Source organism: Mustela lutreola, chromosome 11, assembly GCF_030435805.1.
Source record: "Mustela lutreola isolate mMusLut2 chromosome 11, mMusLut2.pri, whole genome shotgun sequence".
In the NCBI taxonomy this organism is placed as follows: domain Eukaryota; kingdom Metazoa; phylum Chordata; class Mammalia; order Carnivora; family Mustelidae; genus Mustela; species Mustela lutreola.
Genome location: NC_081300.1, coordinates 73,218,659 through 73,239,603, shown reverse-complemented (window position 1 = coordinate 73,239,603; position 20,945 = coordinate 73,218,659). Strand labels below are relative to the sequence as shown.

The 20,945-nt window shown below is 43.4% G+C and overlaps 1 protein-coding gene across 1 annotated transcript in view; it reads left to right on the top strand.

Annotated features, from left to right (window-relative positions):
* Positions 1-20,945, top strand: part of MYO18B (myosin XVIIIB) — a 250,714-nt gene that overhangs the window by 216,852 nt on the left and 12,917 nt on the right. The window contains exons 41-42 of the mRNA XM_059139951.1: positions 4,746-4,787; positions 6,147-6,284. Coding sequence (XP_058995934.1) covers positions 4,746-4,787; positions 6,147-6,284 — 180 coding nt within the window. The remainder of the gene's footprint in view (positions 1-4,745; positions 4,788-6,146; positions 6,285-20,945) is intronic.

Sequence of the window (20,945 nt, the reverse complement as noted above, 5' to 3'; positions counted from 1 at the left end):
AGATGAAGGTTCAAGCTCAGGCCTCCCTACTCAGGCTCTCTCCATAACCCCTTGGAAGCCCCCTGTAAGGTCTCCCAGAACACAAGGCCTCTGTAGACCATGGTGCACAAACTCCAGTGTCTACCAGGACCAATAATAATCTGTGACTTGTGAAGTCACTCTGGTGGGGATTTCTACCCATCTGGTTCAGTGAGTCTTAGGATCACGCCAAACAAAACTCCTGTTTCTGCCTGAATGCCTTTCCCCTCCCCCTACCTCCAAGCTGTAGACCACCACAGGGAAAGCTGTTAAGTGCCTTCTGCATTTTATAAGGTGTGATGTGGTTTCCAGAAACCCTCTTCAACCCAGCATCTTTATTTTAAACATACTCTGTTTTGTTGAGACCTTCTAAGATGGCGGGTGGTATGGGGTTTGGGCCAGACACCGCCCTCAGCCTGGATGGTAATAGATCAGAAGCTGACAAGCAGAACGCCCAGCAGACCTTGACTTTAACCTCAGCAGTTCTGTGAAAATTCAGTGACATGGGTTCACAGGCAAAAGCAACCAGTACACAGATTAAAATGTCTATAGAAGTGTAGGATTATTTTCAAGAAGCATTTATACCGATATCTTTTTATTTCTCATGGCTGGTTCTCTTCGAGTCACGGGCTTGGAAGGCACTTATAAGGATTGCTGATAATCTTATGCTCTTACAAGATTGCTTCTTTAGATTCTTCACCATTTTTTTCCCCCACATGGTGATAAAGGGTATAATCGTCGTTGATACAGCAGTGATGGGTCACACCTGCTGCCTGCTTGTTTCTCATTAAAAAAAAATACATACATATATATATATATATATATATATATATATATATATATTCAGAAAAAAATATATATATAGGCTCAGAAAACCCAGTGCTTTCTGTGAAGGCAGAAACCAGCTCTGAGATTAGCTATTGCAATAGTCAGAGTCTGGCAGGAACCCCAGACACGTCCCAAAGGAGGGGGTCTAATAAAGGGACTATTTGCAAAGATATGGGCCCTGTGTAGGGAGGCATCAAACATGGTACAGCACTCAGGGGCTCATAGCCATTCTGGGAACTTCCAGCAAGGGCTGTTGGGCAGGGGGAGCTCTGGCTTTTGGTTGAGGGCTAGAGCCAACGCCAGGAGAAGCAGTAGGTAGAATAAATACTCCAGGTTCCTCTCTTCCTTCCTCCCCTCCAGTGGCTATCCTAATTCCCTACTGGCCACACCCAAGGGGTGGCCCCATGGATGTGGCCCATAGAGATCAGCCTCTGGGGCACATAGCAAAGTGGACAGCAGGAAGTGGGCGGGAAGGAGCAGAGAGAAGACATCTCGAAGTGAATGCCTCTTTATTCTGGGGTGAGGGGAGAGCCCTTTCATAAGGGGATAAATTTAAATGCTGACTTCAGCCATGGGGCTCACACGTATGGAATCAGCCAGGGTGACTAGCGGGTCACAAATTAACACCAGCATGTGCTTTGATTAGTGATCTTCTCCCATAAAGACTTTTCTGGGCTGAATTGCATTAAAGATTGTTGTTCAGCCAAATGAAGTATGTCAAAAAGAGCTTCGCTACTGCAGAGCTCAAGGCAAGCTGCTTTAGTATTGTGGAGAGGTTGGGTTTCCTGGACACCTACTAGGGAGCTGTGAGCACAGCCTCTTTTAATCCAGAGTCCTGGAATCCTGGGGTGGGAAATGGGCTTGAAGAACCCCCCCCCCCCCCACACACACACAACATGCCCAAATCCCACCTCTACTGCCACCAGCCTTTGCTCATTCTCCCAGCCTATGACTACAAGAAAACTTATTCTGGGTATAACTAAGCCTCTCTATCAAGACACACCGTTTACAATGCAATGGCTTGGGCCACAGGTGTCTTCATTTTTTTTTTTTTTTTCAATCAACATTCTAGAAGATCAAACCCTATTCACTGAACCTCTCTGCTTCCCAAGGGTCTTGTCCTTAGTTTCCTTAGCTAAAGACATCCTTAGCTTTTCTGGTCAGCTGGAACCAGTGTCCTTAGCCTGGGGTCTGTGCCCAAGTAGTTCAAGGGAGGGGGGTGTCCAGGCTTGAGGTCTAGATGATACCGTGAACTCTCAGGTATTGAGCTAAAATTTGAGTCAGTGTGCATTCAGAGAAGCAGAAGTGGAAGTTCCATAGTCCTATAAAATATCCTTAGAGGGGCGTTTGGGTGGCTCAGTGGGTTAAGCCTCTGCCTTCAGCTAAGGTCATGATCTCAGGGTCCTGGGATCGAGCCCCAAATCCAGCTCTCTGCTCGGCAGAAAGCCTGCTTCCCCCTTCCTCTCTCTGCGTACCTCTCTGTCTGTGATCTCTGTCTGTCAAATAAATAAATAAAATCTTAAAAAAATATATCCTTAGAAATAAGCCCCAGAACTCCTCCCTTAATGACAAGTGCTCTCTTTCCAAGCTGGACGAGGTCTTAGCTCATTGGCCCAAACTTTTTTTTTTTTTTTAAGATTTTTATTTATTTATTTATTTGACAGAGAGAGAGCACAAGTAGGCAGAGAGGCAAGCAGAGAGAGGAGGAAGCAGGCTCCCTGCTGAGCAGAGAGCCCGATGTGGGACTCGATCCCAGGACCCTGAGATCATGACCTGAGCCGAAGGCAGCGGCTTAACCCACTGAGCCACCCAGGCGCCCCGGCCCAAACTCTTTTAATTCACAAATGGGGAGACTGAGATCCCAGGCAGAGAAGGAGGGGAGGCTGGGCCACCCAGAGAGTCCTCTAGGATTTGGTTGTCTTTTCTCTTCGTCTCTTATTCTGTCCACATCCCCCACCCAGCAGAGCCATAGAAAGACTCAGGTCTCCAGCAGGATCAGAGTTTGGTCCTACTCCCATGGATGGTTTCAGTTCATGAAGTGGTGTTTTTAAGTTGGTTAAACATCGCATCAACACTTGGCACATAGGTCCCTGAGAAGATTCAAGGTCACTCATCAAAGACACATTTGTCCTATTGCCTTTTTGGGAGGGGGTGCCATAGCAAATTGTCACAAACTTAGTGTCTTAAACCAACACAGATTTTATTACCTTATGGTTCTGTTGATTAGAAGCCTAAGGAGGATCTGATCTCCCTGGGCTAATCAAGGTTTCAGAAGGGGTGTCCTCCTTCTAAAGACTCTAGGGATGAATTTCCTTCCCTTTTCCAGTTGGTAAAGAATACTAACACACCTTGACTTATAACCCTTCCATCAACAAAGTCAGCTACAGGAACCTAACAATCTTGGGATCGAGGATTAGGATGTTGACTTCTCTGGGGGTCGTTATTCTTCCTCTCCTAGGGTCATTCAAAAAAGCCACTTTTGTGACACTGGAGAGGACACAGCAAACTTTTCTTTAAAAGGCTAAGTGGGGGGCACCTGGGTGGCTCAGTGGGTTTAAGCCTCTGCCTTCAGCTCAGGTCATGATCCCAGGGTCCTGGGATCAAGCCCCACATTGGGCTCTCTGCTCAGCAGGAAGCCTGCTTCCTCCTTTCTCTGTCTGCCTCTCCACCTACTTGTGATCTCTCTCTGTCAAATAAATAAATAAAATCTTTTAAAAACTTAAAAAAAAAAAGGCCAAGTGGTATGTTATTTTTGGGGGGCCCTGTGATCTTTCTTGCAACTACACTGCTACTGTAGAGCAAAAGCAGTCATTGGCAAAATGGAAATGAGTCACTATGGCTGTGTTTTAATAAAACTTTATTTATAAAGACATCTGTCAGTTGGATTTGGCCCATGGCTGAAGGTCATTGAATTCTCAAAGCATTATCTGAGAGAAAATCTGGTCTGGCCTGAGCCCTGGGGCCAAAGGGATGAATAAGACATGCTCTTGGTTCATAAGGGCCTCTTGCAGTCCTGGTGGGGCCAGACAGTTGTGAATAAAAGCCCAGAGACTGACCAGCTCTTGAGGGTAGGGACCAAGGAGACACAGGTACATCCCTTGGAAAAGCGATCACGTTTTCTAAGGAAGGAATTCTCCAGATTCCACATAAAGAATAAATCTGGGAGGCCCTGGCCTGTGAACCTAGGATTCAAATGAGGTCTGAGGCATCTGAGGCATCTGAGGTCATGGTTTGGCGCCTACCCTTGCACACTGGGCATCCACCTTCTGGTTAAGAGCACGAAGTTAATAGCTCTTACAGACCTGGGATTCAATGATGTGTGACCTTGAACAAGGGAGCCAGTTTCCTTGTTCCCTAAATGGACCTAGGCTGGATGGTTAGATGAGATCTTGTGGAAAGTGTATTTGTTGAATGAAGGGACATTCCCTCCAGAATAGCTACTCGTGTAATTAGTCTCAGAGTTTCCCAGAAAGCCTTGGAAAGCTGGACTCCTGCCCTCTTGTCTGATTTGCTAGCACTCACAAAGAACATAAGGCAAACACACTGCAGTTGACAGTAATGATGCTGTTAATAATAGCAGTACGGGTTGTCCTAAAGCAAGAGCAGAGATAATGGTTGTTGCCTTTTAAGCAACACTATTTATTTGTCAAGAACAATGCTGAGATCTTGATAGGGGTTATCTCGCTTCACAGGAAGCATGCACTCCACCACTCAGCCCCATTCCGAAACACATTTTACGAAGGAATATAGAGGGTCAGAGAAGGTGAGTGACTTTCCTGAGATCACACAGCAGCAAAGGTTGGAAGTGGGACTCAAACCCAAGTTGGTCTGACACCAAAGGCCACATTCTTCCCCTGGCAGCTCAAGAATGACAGGCTCTTTTTTGTGTCTCCTTCTAGTGTCCAGACAGCAGTGGACTGTAGCAGCAACAGAAAAGAGATGTAAGTTAACCCTGAGGAGAACTGAACAGTTAACATTGAAGTCAAGAACCAGCCCCTGGCTCTCTGTGTCCAGTGTGCAGAGGGAACATCCATGCCCACTTGGAGAATTACTGGCAATGCCTATGATAGCTCAGACTCCATGGTCATAACATATGGCACTGGGGACATGTTATTGAATGGTGCAACTTGTTTTAGACAGAGAGGAGCCCATGACATATCCTACCACCATCCCCCTCAAATACCTTCAATGGCTCCTTATTGCCTCAGAATAGACTTTATAGATTGGCATTTGAGACCCACACATATCTGATCCTTACTTCCCTCTCTATCTGGGACTCCTTCTTTCCATATCATCCATGCCCTGTCCCTTTCCAACCTCCTTATCTATGTGTATGCTGTTCCTTCCAGCTCAAATTCCTTTCTCCAGGTCCTTCATGGTCAAGACTCAACCCAGACAAGTTGTGACTCAACTATCATTACTTAATGCCTTCCCTTATGTCTCCAAGGATTAAAACAATGCTCCTTCCTTATCCTCCTCCTTTGTGTCCCTCTATGTTGTATTGATAATTTTCGCCTTTATTATATGCTTATTTCTATAGGTGTGTACTCTGCTAAGATGGAGTCTTGAGGACAGGGTCAATGTTGGGTTCATGTTTACAGATCCTTCCCCTGGTGCCCTGCATAGAGTGTTCCATAAACAAGCAAATGAATTTATAGACAGACACAAATAGTGGTATAGGTAAATATAATGATATACATATCAGTATTGGTATAGATATCAATAGATACAGTTGCATGAGTATATAAACCAGAAAATAAAATAATCATTGAGTACCCACATCTATGACAGGCCCACACAAGGCCTTATTTCAGAATTAGGGAACATAAAAGTAAAGTCTCTGTCTACATAGATATTCTGTTTAGGGCAGGCAGAGAGTTAACCCTTGACATATTTCATGGACATATCATTTGGTGTAAAATTCAATGCCAAATTTTACTCTAAAATCAGAGTTGTCTCAACATCTGTATCAGAGTATTTACCTCCCCAAAGAGGAGCAGCAGTTAGCATCATGGGCACTGGAATCACAGAGACCAGGGTTTGCATTCCACCTTCATCACTGGCTAAGTGGGTGACCTTGGCAAGAACCAAGTTGGCCTCCTCGAATCCCATTACTCTCACCTATGTAATGGGGACAGCACTGGCTCCCATCTCTCAGGGATGGTACTCTGAGCACTGATGAAGTTCTTGCATATACAGCACCTTAGCACATGCCTGGCTGAAGCTTAGTGGTGACTATCTAGTTATTGCTGTTACTGTGGTTGTCATCGTGATGACGGCATCCTGTCTTCTGGTTCCAGAGATAACGTCTCTGTCCTCAGCTCCCAGCCAGAGGGCAGTCTGCAGTCCTGGTTGAGTTGTACTCTGTCCCTGGGCACAGATATCATGAGGACTCCCTCTCGACAGTCAGCCAGCAGCAGCCCCATCCTCAGCTCCAGGTAAGAGTATGTCCCTGCTGCCTCTGGATGGCCAGTAGCTTGAAGAATCTCATACTTTGAAGGCTGTTTTTCATGACTTCCATCTTCTCCAGCTAAGGCAAGGAGAAGCATGGCCATGGACAGTGTGAGCTATGATCCTGCCACTTTTTAGCTGAACAGCTTTAGGCAGGTTGGTTATCTTCTCCGAGCCTTCGTTTCCTTATCTGGGCAATAGGAAATATAATTCTGTTTACTGCTCTAAACTGTTGAAATGATGAAGATATGATGCCCCCCTCCCTAAAGATGGTTCTCCGGATGATTTTTAAATAGCATGTGGTGAACATTTTTAAAAATAACTGTGGATTTATTATAGTTGCCTTCTATCTAAAGCAAGGCCTACTTGTCTACAATTTATAGATTGTTCTGGATTTAAAGTTTTCTTTTGTAAACCTATTCATTTAAGCATTTCTGTATTTTGAAGTTTTTTTTTAATGGCAAATCAGTATTGAGACAGTTAGGCTGGATGATTTCTCCCTCGGAGATTTTTTAGTTTTGTTCTGAATGTCAAGGTTTTATATTCTCCCCACCACAGAGGGAGATGGATCCAGTTACGGCCTGAGATAAAACTCTTGCAGATCTGTAGGATTGCCAACAATAGGTTCCTCTGACAACCAGGCCTTGGGAGTCACTCTTAGTTTAGGACTTAAATCCATCTTTACTCTTGTTTTTCTGCCAGCTTCGTTTCTCTCAGCTCATTTGGTTTTCCTTTTCAAGGGCGGCCCTCTTGTAATTAGGAGCTAATGGCCATAAATCAGAAATTATGGATTAAGCAGATGCGTAATTAAGATGAAATGCACACTGCTTTTGTGATAACAGGAGAACCAATGTGATAAAGTAGAAAGAAAAGTCCCAGACTCAAGGAAAAAATGCAGACAACCCCTTCCTGACTTGAAATGTGTTTGCTCTGAAGGAGGTGGGGGTACCGTCTCTACAAAAAGAAGGGGGTGGAAGTTCACACTAACCTTTTGGGCATATTCAGCAAATGGCAAATGTCTGACGCATGCCTGCAGATAATCTTAGGCTGAAAAATTTGACGTTGAAAATATCAGAGGCTCTAAGAGTGGGGCTGCATCTGGGGAGTTAATTAAAGCAAGATTATCTGATTACTGCTCTTAATTAAAAACAAAGGCCTGTATGGAGAAAGGGCCATCTCCACTGTGAACCCCAAAGGATGAGGACTTTTTCTCTCCTGATAAATACATACCCCTGTTTTCCCCCATCAGCCAGTGTAGAAGGCAACAGAAACAGCACTGGGGGTGGCCATAACCGGATAGGAATGATCATTAACACAATATTTGAGTTTTGTGATTAATAGCTGGACAAACATACCTCACTGTTATTGTGTTCATGGTATTGCATGGTCAGATATCACATTTCTTACAAACCAGAGGTTTGTTGAGTCATTCAGTGTCATTTATCCAACAGCATTTGCTCTGTCTCTCTGTGTCACATTTAGTAATTCTTGCACAATTTCAAACTCTCTCCTTACTATTATATTTGCTATGATGATTTGTGATCAATGATCTTTGATGTTACTGTTGTAATTATTCTGGGGCACCACGGATAACATGTCCGTATAAGATGGCAAACTTAATCAGTAAATGTGTGTTCTGATTGTTCTGCTGACCAGCCGTTCTTCTCATCTTTCTCCCTCTCCTCTCCCTATTCTCTGAGACATAACAACATCGAAATTAGGCCCATTAATAACCCTATGGGGGCCTCTAAGTGTCCAAGGGAATGGGAAAATCACATGACTCTCACTTTAAATCAAAAGCTAGAAATGATTCAGCGTAGTGAGGAAGGCACATCATAAGTTCCAAGAGAACTAAAAGCTGGGTCTCTTGTGCCAAACACTTGGGCATATGCTGGACACAAAGGAAGAGATCTTGAAGGAAATGACAAGCATGACTCTGGGGAACAGATGACTGATAAAAAAAAATAAACAGCCTTCTTGCTGATCTGGAGAAAGCTGCGTGGTCTGGATGGAAGATCAAACACGGCACAACACTCCCTGAAGCTGAAACAAAACCCAGAGCCAAGCCCTGACTCCCTTCCATTCTCTGAAGGCTGAGAGAGGTGAGGGGCTGCAGAAGGAGCGTCTGAAGGTAGCCAAGGTTGGTTTACGAGGTTTAAGGAAAGATGCCATCTCCATAACACAGAAGCACAAAGGGCAGCAGCAGGTGCTCATGTAGAAGCTGCAACAAGTTCTCCAGAAGCTCCAGCTCAGATCATCCATGAAGGTGGCTATACTTAACAACAGATATTCAGTGTTGATGTAAGAGCATCCTATCTGAGGAAGATGCCATGGAGGACTTTGGTAGCTAGCGAGGAGAAGTCAGTGCCTGGCTTCCAAGCTGCAAAACATGGGCTGACTCTCTTATAAGAGGCTAATGCAGCTGGGGCCTCTAACTGGAAGCCACTGCCTGTTCTGCAAACCCTAAGGCCCTGAAGAATGATGCTGCAACTACTCCACCTGTACTCTGTAAATGGAACAGCAAAGCCCTAGATGACAGCATCTCTGTTTACAACACAGTTTACTGAATATCTTGGGCCCACCGTTGAGACCTGCTGTTCAGAAAAAACAAAGAGATGCCTTTCAGAGTACCACTGCTCACTGGCAGTGCACCTGGTCACCCAGGAGCTCGGATAGAGTGGAGATGTACGGGATTAATGTTGTTTTCATGCTTACTAACACAACATCCATTCCTGCAGCCTGTGGGCCAAGGAGTCATTTCATCTCTCAGGTCTTATTATTTAAGAAATACTTTTGAAAGGCTAGAGCTTCCATAGATAATGTGTCCTCTGATGGGTCTGGGCAAAGTAAACCTTTGGAAACTTTCTAGATAACTCTAAGGACATTCCTGGTTCATGGGAGAGGTGAAAACAGCAATGTTAATAGGAGTATGGAAGAGGTTGATTCGAACCTTTTTGGAGGTCTTGGAGGGGTTCGAGACCTCAGTGGAGGAAGTGACTGCAGATGGGGTAGAAAAAGCAAGAGAACTAGAATTAGATGTGGAGCCTGAAGATGGGATCAGAACTCTTGAGAAAACTCAAAGCAATGAGGATTTGTGTCTCGGGGATGAGCAAAGAAGGTGGTGTCTGGAGATGGGAAGTTCTCCTGGTGAGGATCCTGGAAGAATATTGACATGATGACAAAGCATTCAGAATGTTCCACACACACCATCAATAAGGCAGCGGTGGGGCTTGAGAGGACAAACTCCAATCTTGAAAGAAGTTCTGCTATGGGTAGCATGCTATCCAACACCATCACCTGCTACAAAGAAATCCTTCATGAAAGAGAGAGTCCATTGACATGGCAAAAGTTGTGTTGTCTTATTTTAAGGAACTGCCACAGCCTTCCCCAACTTTCAGCAGCCACCCCCTGATTCGTCAGCAGCCATCAGCCTGGAGGCAAGACCTTCCACCAGCAAAAACAAGATGACCCGCTCAAAGCTCAGATGTTAGTTAGCATTATTAGCAACAAAGTATCTTTTCACTAAGGTACGTACTTAATTATGCTTTTTTAATAAGACAAAGCTATTGCACATTTAATAGACGACAGGATAGTGAAAACAGAACTTTACGTGCACCGGAAAGCCCAGAAATGAATTTGAGTCGCTTTTTTGAGATATTTTATCGTGGTGGTCTGGAATGGAGCCTGAACGTCTCCGGGGCATACCTGCAGTAGCATGCATGATAAGGATCCTTAGCCTTCCGGTTGTGCTCTAAGTTGTTCGTCACCCATTTGAGTGGGAGATGGGAGTCTGGGGGGGGGGGGTACATGGGCTGAGCTCACAGCAGGTGGACTTCTCCCCTCCCTTGGTTCCCTTACAGCAGCGAGATTTGGGGAGAGATTTCTTAACGTTTCTATCCATGTTTCTTTGTGAATAAGCCTGGGTTGTTGTCAGGTTAATGAGATGATGCACAAAGGTGTCATCGCTCAGCAGCCCTGGCACCTAGAACAAGTTCAAGAAAATTCACTTTGTTAGTGTTGGTATCTACTTGATGTCCAGAGGAACCCCAGGAGATGGACATTACCCCCATGTGACAGAAGAGGGATCGAAAGCCCACAGCCTTACCTTACTGCTATAGCTGTGCCTTGGGCAGAGTCTGTCCTCGGCACCCGCAGGCAGCCCAGAGCCTAGCCCCCTTTCCTTCCCTATTCCTTTTCCAAGTCCTCAGGCTTGGCCCAGTACACCTCAGAGCAGTGGTGCCTACACCAAGTACAGTGATGGGGCAGCAGGCAAGGAGGGATCATAAGCTCCTTGTTTGTTTTCTTTTGGTCTGCCTGCCAGGGACTGGCATTCAGTTGGTGCTCAATAAATGTCTGTTGAGGAGGCACCTGGGTGGCTCAGTCAGTAAAGCATCTGACCTGATTTTGGCTCAGGTCATGATCTCAGGGTCGTGAGATGAAGCCCTACATTGGGTCCCTGAGTGTGGAGTCCGGTTGAGGTCACATCTCAGCATGGACTGTGACTCATGGAGGGTCGGTAACTGATCAGTGTCCCACAGCAGGTAAGAAAAGCCAGGCTTCAAGCCCAAATTCAAATCCCTCCAAAGCCTATATTTGGATTTCCTGCACTACCATGGCTCTCTGACATTTATCCTGCAAATTTTACTGGAAAACAGCTGTTCTTAATATTAAAACTGCATGAGGATTATCATTCAACACTCAGCATCGATCCAGAAGATGCCTACTGAGTGCCAGATCCCACGGCAGGAAGCCCTGAAATTTTTGAGCACTATCCTTGGAACATGTTTACAATTTTAAGATCTGAGAACTTCTGAGTGGGAAGGAACTGCTGGGATTATCTGACCCGCTTTGCTCATTATGCAGATGGGGAGAACACAGAGGTCTGCAGAGGGAAGTATCTTACCCAAATTTATAGGAAAGTCTGAGCTTAGAGCTCAGGTGCCTTCTAGCTCTTTCTAACTGCACAAGTCATCTATGAATTCTTCCTCCCTTCAAGAACTTAAAATATAACAGAAAAGACTAAAATCCTATTTTTTTTTTAGAGAGAGAGAGAGCACACACGCATGCAAGTGGGGGAGGGGTAAGGGCCAGAGAGGGAGAGAAAGAATCTCAAGCATGCTCCACATCCAGCAGAGTCTGACGGGGACTCAGTCTGACGACCCTGAGATCATGATGTGAGCAGAAATCAAGAGTCGGTTGCTTAACCGGCTGAGTCACTCAGGTACCCCTAAAGCTAAAATCCTCTTAACCATGCCCCCAATCTCAGCTCCCTTCCTAAAGTTATCTACTACTCTCCAGTTCGGTATGTCCCCTTCCACATTTTTTTCCTGTGGATTTTTAAACATAAGTGCACCTGTAGTACATTTGTTGTATAATACATATATTCTAGAATATAGAACATATTTGTGGGCTTTTAAAAGATATCAATGCACATAGGATGTACCTTATGTGCCACATAAATTCTTACCCTGTGCTTCTTTCCCTCTACAGTATATTCTAGCAATCTTTCTTTATCAGTACGGCTAGGCTGGTCTCATTTTTTTCCAGTCCCACAAAAGATCTTCAAGTCATGCTACTGTTTATTTCATTAAAGTCGTCTTCTTTCACCTTCAGCATTTTCTTGGTATTAACTCTGAGCCTGTAAGCCTTTAAAACAGACAGACAGACAGACACACACACACACACACACACACACACACACATTCTTATGCACGTGGGGGCGTGATTTGGTGAGTCTAAGGGCTTTTGCACTTTAAACTTGGCTGGATGCTACCAGATCGTCCCTGTGTCCTTTCTGCTTAGAAGAGGATGGCACTCCTCTATCCCCAGCCCCATGCCACCTGGCACCTCATGGGGCTCAAAAAATGAGTCTCTTGGACATTTCAAATTAGACTGAAAAAGAAGGTCACTTTAACAGAAGAGAGAGAGAAAGCAGTCTTCTGCCAAAAAAATAAAAGCATTCCCTGCATTATTTATAAGAGGCCGTCAACCCAAGAGAAATATACCTGAAGCCTTATGATTTACAGTCCAGGAGCCATGCAGCTGCTGCTGATAAATGCAAGAGCTTCTGGAGATGGAGACACTAAATTACCTTTGTGGCCCCCAGAGAAGTTTATGCGGTTGGTGGTAGCAGTCACACTTGGCTTAGATTCTCTCCTAACCTCTGGCAGCAGGTGGTGCCAGGGCCGTCCAGGGACGGGTCCACTCACCTTGGCCCCCACCGTGTGCCTGACCTTCCCTGCCTCTGCCCTTGCTAGAAAAGTGTGAAAGTGGGGGGCCTCTCCCCCACTTCCTTCTTGTCTTCAGAGTACATCAGGCTTTCCCTCCTTCACTGTAGACCCTCTTCCTCACCCTGTAGCCCCACTGTGGTCTTCCTTTTCCTCCCTTTTGGAGTCAGTCTTCTCCAAAATGGGGTCCCATACACACTGTCTGTACCGAGAGCTTGGCCCCTATCACTTGTCGAAACTTTCCTCACCATGTCAGCAGCTTCCGAAGGGACAGATGCGGGGGACGTTCTCTGGTCTTGGCCTTTCTCTGGACTAAGAAGTTGGCAAAGTGTCAAACACGTCTCTGTTCATTCAGCCTTGTAGATGTTTCTGCTCCTTGGAGCTCCTCAAACCTCTTCTCGTCTTTGCCTTCCCATTCCCAGCCCCCAAATGTGGGGGGTCATGGGGTAATGCCCTCGCCTGGCTGTTTTGCTCTCTACCTGATCCCAGATGATCCCCGTGTGATTTTATATCCCCCACTGTAAATGGGCAAACCCCAGTCTAAACCTCCAGCTCTTAAGCTCTCCCAGGTTTTAAATGGAGACATCGTATCTAATTGTCTGCACTGAGGAGATGACCTCTCCCTGGTGTTTTAACTTGACATATCTGGGAGGAAGTTTCTGCCTTCCTGTCCACACTGTGTTATCAGTATCATTTGGAGGTCCTATCATTCATAAAGCCACCCAAACTGGGTCTTTTCAGACTATCATCCCCTTTCCTTCATCCCATAGTCAACAGATCCCCAGGTCTTTCTTATTCTTCTCTCCCCCAAATACTCTTGGTTCTCTTTGCTTCCATCCTCGCTGCCAACACCTGTAAGTCAGGCTGCCATCATTTCTGTCCTAGATGCTGACAAAGAGTTTCCAATACCATCCTCCCTCGATCCATCCTTTACACTTCAGCTCGTCTGATCTCTTTAAAGTAAAAATCTTGCTGCAGTGGCTTCCCATCTCACCTCAAGAGTCAACAGACTCCTGCCTGTAGGTGAAATCTGGCCCTTGACCTGTTTTTATAAATAAAGTTTTATTGGAACCCAGCCATGTCCACATTTTTGTTTTTGATTTTGCATATTATTTTTCACTGTTCCTGCACTGTGAAGGCAGAACTGAGTAGTTGCAATGGAGACCAGATGGCCTTTAGGCCCAAAATTATTGCCGTCTTCCCTTTACAGGAGAACTTTGGTGATCCCTGCCCTCCGGGATAGAACAGGATGGAATTCAAGCACCTTAGCAGGCTTACAGTGCCCTACGTGATGTGGCTTTTGCCTGCCTTTCTGGTCTCATTCCCTCTATCTCTTCTTCATACTTGGTTCCCCATATGGATTATAGCTCTCCCTCATCCACTACACTCTTCCCCCTCCTTGATCTTTTGTCCATGATATTCCCTCTGACTGGACACCCTTCTGTTTCTTCACTTAACTCTTACTCATCCTCCAAGACTCAGCTCATGGATTCCTTGCCTCAGGACGCTTCCCTGATGCCCTGGCTGGGTCAGGAGGTGACTACATAGTCCTTCAGATCCCATAGTGCTCACTGTATCATGCTGAGATTATCTGCTCAGGTGTCTTTCTCCCTCATGAGGTTGTGAGTTTTTTAAGGAAATAAATCTTATCCTTTTCTTCTTGTACCTCAGCACCTAGCACAGTGCCTGACGCATAGCATATACTCAGTAAATATTCATGGAGCAAATGAATGACAGTGGACAGAAGTTAGATGGCCCTCACAAGTGTGGTTTGAAGGATGATGCTGATATCAACACCATGGGTGGACTTACCAGACTGTTCGATTCTCTCCAGCATTGATGGAATATAGTGGGAGATACTCAAGGACTGGGCCCCAGCTCCCCCAGAGTAAAGGCTGAGGACAGAGGTGAGTGTTAAGCCAGATCAGTCAGAGATCTTGAAGACACATTTCGAAAGAGGTAAGGGGAGAACAATGGACTTTGCAGTGTGGTGGACCTTATTTCCAATCCCAAGTTATTAGCTACCTGAGAGCCCCTCTTCCAGGCTTATATCCCCTTTGCAGGATTGAAGAAATAATAGCTATAGCAGTGGCTGGTAGAATCCCTGATATGAACTTGGTGTTTAATAAGCAAGAGTTCCCTTCCACCCTCCTTCCTTCCTCCTGGCCAGACTGGGTGATGCTGTTCTGGGAGGCAGGGATACTGAGAGACAGGCAGGACTAGGGAAACCTATGTCTGGGTTCTAATAATCCCATGTCCAGAGACTGTAGAAGTGAGCCAGACTTGCAGCAGAAAACCATGAGCACAACAAAGAATCCCTTGCCAGTGAAAGTGGAGTGTCAGTGAACAGTGTTACATATGTTGAACCTGATGTGTTTGAGGATGTTCAAGTGGAATCATCCAGAGGTTTTGAAGTCTGGGCTGGATCTATGAAGATTCCAGGACTTCTCTGTGTAATGTTGGGATTTGCTGGGGGGTGGGGTATAGATGACATAAAACCCAACTCAACCTGGCTTGTACAAAATGAAAACTAGTATTATGTCATGCAGCTTAGAAACCAAAGGTAGATCTAGCTCCCGGCATTATTGGACCCAGGGATTCAAAAATGATCCTGTGGATTTGATCCCTCAGCAACCTCTCTGCCCTATTCTTCTCAACACTGACTTTTTTGCAAGGGAGCAAGATGGCGGCCAAGATTTTCTAGCTCATGCCTGTACCACTCAGAGTTCAAAAGTAAAGTGGGCTTCTCTCTTCAAAACAGTTCCACCAAAATCTTGAGCTTGACTTTTATTGGCCACATGTCTGTTCTGAACCAGTCAGAATGAATAAGGAGAACAAAGGAGTCTCTTACCCTAGGCTCAAGTTGGTGTTCTCACCTAGTTCTGGGAGATGTAGTTATTCCCACCCAAACCACAGGAATACTGAGGGAGGAAGGGTTTCCCCAAAGGATAAGGGGATACATTACCTGAAGCAGAATAATAATGAGTAGATAAAAAACAAATAAGCAAAGCAAACGTTTTCCACCAAGGGGAAGATTGAATTATGGGAGTGGACAAAATTATGCATACAGAGTTGAAGGATTGGGAGGTGGGTAAAGTAGGAAAAGAGAGGACAGTAAGAAAAGAAAAAATATATTCAAGTGTTTGAGGTCCCATTGAGTAGCCTTGGGAAGCCCAAATAAAATTGTGTGTGTCCTGGTCAGAGACTTTATTTATCCCTAAATTTCAATGACCAATCTATCATCACGTAATTAGTGATGCTGTGATTTGAATTTATTACCAAACATGGCTCTCTGCTGTTGCTATTGGACTTGTACCATATTGCAATGTGAGCATGGAAATTATTGTATAAATTATTCTCACTCACATAATCATCGTGATTTTAATTACTGTGTAATCTTCGCTAATTACTGTTGTATGTATCATTTGCTTTGGTGCCGATTTAACACAACCGCTGTTCATTTGGCTAAACGATGGCATTACAACTTTTCCTTTTTCTGGGGGAAAATTTGCTTTCTGTAAACATTTGCAGCCCCATACTCTCGGCTTGCCATTCTTGGTTTAAAAAAGGAGATTTAGACATCAACTTCCTTTCGCCCCCGTTGATTTTTATGTGGGATGAGGCTGGCTTGAATTAGTAAAAAGGTCTAAATTACAGGGTATTGTTTTTAAAATAAAGTTGTATGCCTTTCAGGAAAGTGCAATTAGTCTACTACAGAAACGAAGGCAAGGATGGGTCACACAAGGCCTGCTTAAATGATTAGATAAGAAGCGTTTGTAATTAGTTCATTAATTACACGAATGTGAATGAATGGTACTTCGCGCTAGAATCAGGTCGTTCTCAAAGTAGGTTAAGCATTCACCGCTAATCTTATTTCAATAGTACATTTATTTACTGGTCTCTGCATTCTTAGAACCAGAACTCAGGATCATTTTAATCCATCCTAAAGATACTTAGTGAACAGACGTCTCATGAATATAGTTTTATGTCTTCTTGAGACAAAGGGGTGCTATTCAGTTTCATCAATCTTAGGAAGATTAGTAGAAACTGAAAGCATGAAAATGTCAGTGCAAACATATTTACCACAGAACCCAGGCCTGTGCAAACAGAACCGGAAGTTTGGCTCTGCCCAGGAATCAGCCTTGGAGCAGCATGTGTCCTGGATGGGTTTCCATGGGTAGGAGGGCTGTTTTCTACTTAAAACTCCAGATCTTGGATGGTAGATATGTGGGTCTCTCAGGAGTTTCGAGACTCATCTAATTTAGCTGCAAGTTTGTTTAAGAACCATTTAGATTAAAGTATCTGTGGCTCTCAGATTGAGCTCTATTTTGGTGACATGGACCTATCGTTGAAATAAACATCCAGAAAATTGCATCTTTATGAAATTTTCAAAAATTGGCCCTACCCGTTTAATTACTACCAAAAGCAAAACCAAATCATCTCAGGTGCCCCTAAATCCTTCTTGAGCCTGTTCAGGTCATGACCTCATCCTTCCTCAAAGGTAACCACCATCCTGACTTCTAATGCTATGAATTAGACATGACTGTTTTTTTTTTTAAATTCTATATAAGAGGAAGTATCCAGTAGTACTCTTTGGCACCTGGCTTCTTTCTTTTAATACTATGTGGATTTTTTTTTAAAAAAAATATTATTTATTGTATTTTAGAGAAAGAGAGAGAACATGATCAGGAAGGGCAGAGGGAAAGGGAGAGAGATTCCCAAGTAGACTCCATGCTGAACTCATATCAGGACACTGGGCTGAGATCACAACTTGAGTTGAAACCAAGGGTTTCACGTACCCCCATTTAATGTTATGTTTATGAGCTTCATTCACATTGTTGCATGAGGGGTAATTCCCTTGTTTTCTTTGCTCAATAGTCCATAACTGTGGTTCTCAACTGGAGGCAATTTTGCATCCCAATCTCTGCCAGGAGATAGTTGATAGTGTCTGGAGACATTTTTGGTCATCATAACAGAGACAGGTGCTGCTGTAGAAGACCAGGATGCTGTTATACACCCTACAATGCACAGAACTGGCCATACAAAATTATCTGGTCCAAAATGTCAATTACATCACTGTTGAGAAAATCTGGTCTATAATGCTCCACTGTAGGAAATATAATAATGATTATTCACTCTGTTGATAATCTCTCAGTTGTTTCTAGGTTTTGTTTTGTTTTGTTTTGTTTTGTTTTTAAGATTTTATTTATTTGACAGACAGAGATCACAAGCAGGTAGAGAGGCAGGCAGAGGGGGGGAAGCAGGCTCCCCGCTGAGCAGAGAGCCCCATGCGGGGCTCGATCCCAAGACCCTGAGATCGTGACCTGAGCCAAAGGCAGAGGCTTTAACCCACTGAGCCACCCAGGCGCCCCTGTTTCTAGGTTTTTAAAAAAGATTTATTTATTTATTTGAGAGAGAGTGGAGTAGTGGTGTCAGGGCAGAGGGAGAAAATCCTCAGATAGAATCCTCACTGAATGCAGAGTCTGATGTGGAGCTCAATCTCACAACCTATGAGATCATGACCTGAGCTGAAATCACAAGTCAGGTGCTTAACCAAATGAGCCACCCAGGCACCCCTAGGTTGTTTCTAGTTTAACACTACTATGGATGGCATTACTGTGGTCCATCTTGTACACATCTTTTGTGGCATGGATTTAGATTTCTGTTGGGTTTACCCAGGAGTAAAATTGCTGGGCCATAGGTGTATTTTCAACTTTAGTAAATATTGTCAAGACAGTGATACCAATTTACATTCCCACCAGCAGTGAATGGGGGTTCCAGTTGCTTTGCATTCTTGCTAACACTTGGTTTTGTCATTTTTTTAAAAATGTTAGCTATTCTGGTAGATATTGATAGGGTCACTTTTTTTATATTTTCTTAAAATTTCATTTTTAAATTAAATTAATTTTTTTTCAGTATTCCATGATTCATTGTTTATGTACCATACCCAGTGCTCCATGCAATACATGCCCTCCTTAATACCCACCACCAGCCTCACCCACACCCTACCCTCTTCCCCTCCAGAACCCTTAGTTTGTTTCTCAAGTCCACAGTTTCTCATGGTTCATCTCCCTCTCCGATTTCCCCCAACTCAGTTCTCCTCTCCATCTCCCAATGTCCTCCATGTTATTCCTTATGCTCCACAAGTAAGCAAAACCATATGATAATTGACTCTCTCTGCTTGACTTATTTCTCTCAGCATAATCTCCTCCAGTCCCATACATGTTGATACAAAAGTTGGGTATCCATCCTTTCTGATGGAGGCATAATACTCCATTGTGTATATGGACCATATCTTCTTTATCCATTTGTCTGTTGAAGGGCATCTTGACTCTTTCCACAGTTTGGCGACTGTGGCCATTGCTGCTGTGTACATTGGGGTACAGATGGCCTTTCTTTTCACTACGTCTCTATCCTTGGGGTAAATACCCAGTAGTGCAATTGCAGGATCATAGGATGCCAGGATTCTCAACAAGATCCTAGCTAATAGGATCCAACAGTACATTAAAAAGATTATCCGCCAAAAAAAAAAAAAAATTATCCACCATGACCAGGTCGATGCAAAGGTGGTTCAACATTTGCAAATCAATCAATGTGATAGAACAAATTAATAAGAGAAGAGAGAAGAACCACATGGGTCTCTCAATTGATGTAGAAAAAGCATTTGACAAGATACAGCTTCCATTCCTGATTAAAACAATTCAAAGAATATGGATAGAGGGAACATTCCTCAACTTCATAAAATCTATCTATGAAAAGCCCACAGTGATTATCAATTTCAATGGAGAAAAGCTAACAGCTCTCCCTTTGAGAACAGGAACATGACAAGGATGTCCATTCTTGCCACTGTTTTTCAACATAGTACTAGAAGTTCTAGCAACAGCAATCAGACAACAAAGAGAAATAAAAGTATTCAAATTGGCAAAGAAGAAGTCAAACTCTCTCTCTTCACAGATGACATGATACTTTATGTGGAAAACCCAAGGACTCCACCTCCAAACTACTAGAACTCATTCAGCAGTTCAGTAATGTGGCAGGATACAAAACCAATATCCAGAAATCAGTTGATTTCTTATACACTAACAATGAAAATATGGAAAGGGAAATTAGAGAATTGATTCCATTTACTATAGCACCAAGAACCATAAGATACCTAGGAATAAACCTAACTAAAAAGGTAAAGGATCTGTGCTCAAGGAACCATATTTTTTGTTTTAATTTGCACATTCCTGATGAATGTGCTTATATGCTCATTGGGGTATCCTTTTCGGTGCAAAGTCTGATCAAGTCTTTTGCCCATTATAATTTTTCTTCTGGGTTGTCTCTCTTTTATTATTATTATTATTATTATTATTATTAATTTGTAAGAGTCCTTAATATATTCTAGATATAAGTCCTTTCTTGGTATGTTGAGCCATCCATTTGATGGAATGTCTTTTTCACTCTCTTACAGTTCATTTCAATGAACCAAAGTTCTTAATTTTAATGTAATTGAACTTAGAATATTTTTCCTTTATAGTTGATGTTTTTTCTATTCCACTGAAGATTTATTTGCCTACTCCTAAATTATGAAAACATCCCCCTGTGTTTTTTGACAGTGTATTGATTTAACTTTTATATCTATATATACAATTCATCAGGAATTTTTATTTATGGTGTGAGGTAGGGGTTAAGATTCATTGGCATATAAATATTAAACTAGCCCTTGTGTATGTATTTTAAAAGACATCATATATTTCACATTTTACCACCATGTCGTCTTCTAGTACATCAAGTGATTTTATATATTTTCTAGATTCTGTTCTTTTACATTTTTCTACTTGCCCATCTTTGAGCTGATATAAAATTGCCTTAATTAATGTAGTTTTATATGTAAGTCTTGATATCTGAGTGTGTATCTTCCTTGGATTAATTCTTCTTCCAAGACCAGCAAATGACTCCAGAGGAAAAATGCCACAGTACCAGGCTCACCTTAGCATACTTCTCTCTTTCAAAATTTGACCCTTCAATTCCTGGCTGCTTTGGTGCCTTCCAACACCATAAATGTAAACTTAGCTTTTCTAGCTTTGCTAAGTGGAGATTTTCTATGGAAAATCTAGTCTGTCTGATCCAGAAAAGCTAATCTATCATTACCAGAAATTGAATGTTAAGCTAGCCTTTTTGCTCCCTTTGCTAAGTAAACATTTTTCCTTACTTTTCATGCCTAAGAGGATATGACACTTCACTTAAATTTCCTTCCAGTCATAACTTGGTGAATCTACTTTCCATTTCAGACTTGAGACTTCTGTACTGCAAGGGCTATTGATCTTTGTATTGATGGCATCTGGGATCATGGATTCAGTAAATGACTCTGGATGGTTGTAAGGAGGGGTGGCTGGATGGCTGGTTAGATAATTTCCATTCACTTAAAACTGCATTTTC